The sequence below is a fragment of the Setaria italica genome, chromosome III (assembly GCF_000263155.2).
Source record: "Setaria italica strain Yugu1 chromosome III, Setaria_italica_v2.0, whole genome shotgun sequence".
Classification (NCBI taxonomy): Eukaryota; Viridiplantae; Streptophyta; class Magnoliopsida; order Poales; family Poaceae; genus Setaria; species Setaria italica.
Window position 1 is genome coordinate 30,226,956 of NC_028452.1, and position 1,521 is coordinate 30,228,476.

Sequence of the window (1,521 nt, forward strand, 5' to 3'; positions counted from 1 at the left end):
CGGATGTGGTGATCATCGCAGAACTTGAGGAATTTCTTCCCGGTGAACTGCGTGCTGTTGTCCGTGATGATGGAGTTGGGGACTCCAAAACAATGGATGATGTCGGTGAAGAATTGCACCGCCTGCTCGAACTTGATTTGCGCAACCGGTCGAGCCTTGATCCACTTCGAGAACTTGTCGACAGCGACAAGTAGGTGGGTAAAGCCGCCGGGCGCCTTCTTGAAGGGACTGACGAGGTCCAGACCCCAGACCACGAAGGGCCACATGATGGGGATGGTCTGGAGTGCTTGGGCGGGCAGATGGGTTTGTCGCGCTAGGAACTGGCACCCTTCACAGGTGCACACTACGCGGGTGGCATCGGCTACTCCCATCGGCTAGTAGAAGCCCTGTCGGAAGGCGTTCCCGATGAGGGTTCTTGGTGCGGGTGGCGTCGGCTACTGCCATCGGCCAGTAACGCCTTTTCTTGCTCGATCGGGATGTAGCGTTGCAGGATGCCGATATGGCTCGGCTTGTAGAGCTCCTGGTCGATGATGACAAAGGATTTGTCACGACGGGCAATTCTTCGCACCTCTATCTTGTCCGCCGGGAGCAACTCGCGGAGGAGGAAATCGAGGCGCGGGGCTCTCCAGTCGGGTGGGGGGTCGGGCCCCTCTGCTGGGTTCGTGTCGCTTTCCATGACCTCGGGGTCAGAGGGATCGGCCTCCGAGTCCAGGACAAGTGGCGTGTTGCCGACCTCTCCTAGGTCGGCTCCCGAGTCCGGGATAGGTGGCGCATTGCCGGCCTCTCCTGGCACCTTGTAGCGGATCGAGGGCTTGTACTGGTCGCTGATAAAGACGCCGTAAGGGACTGGCTTTCGGCCGGATGCCGCCTTTGCCAGCTCGTCAGCTGCCTCATTGAAGCGTCGTGTGACGTGGTTGAGTTCCAAACCGTCGAACTTGTCCTCGAGCTTGCGGACTTCATTGCAATACACCGCCATCTTGGGATCATGGCAGCTCCACTCCTTCATGACTTGCTTGACGACTAGCTGAGAGTCGCCCTTGATGTCCAGCCATCGAATGCCCAGCTCGATGGCGATGCAAAGCCCATTGAGGAGAGCCTCGTACTCAGCGACATTGTTAGATGTGGGAAAATAGAGGCGGACCATGTACATGCGCACGTCGAGGGGAGAGACGAAGACCAGACCCGCTCCAGCGCGAGATTTCATCAGCGACCCGTCAAAGTACATCGTCCAGTACTCCTGCTTCTCGGGTGCTGATGGCGTCTGGATCTCTGTCCACTCTGCGACAAAGTCGGTGAGTACTTGGGACTTGATGGCTGTCCGGGGGACGTAGGTGATGCCCTGGTCCATAAGCTCGAGCGCCCACTTCGCAATTCGCCCCGTGGCATCCTGATTCCGGATCACTTCGCCGAGGGGGAATGATGACACGATTGTCACTGGGTGGGAGGTGAAGTAGTGGCGCAGCTTCCTCTTCGTGATGAGGACTGCGTATATGAGCTTTTGGATTCGAGGGTAGCGGGCCA

At 58.3% G+C, this 1,521-nt stretch overlaps 1 protein-coding gene across 1 annotated transcript; it reads right to left on the minus strand.

Moving 5' to 3' along the window:
- Positions 1–361: 361 nt before the first annotated feature.
- LOC101771464 lies at positions 362–976 on the minus strand. Its single transcript, XM_004963848.1, has one exon. It carries the CDS (start codon positions 974–976, stop codon positions 362–364), a length of 615 nt encoding a protein of 204 aa, XP_004963905.1.
- Between the last annotated feature and the right edge of the window lie 545 nt (positions 977–1,521).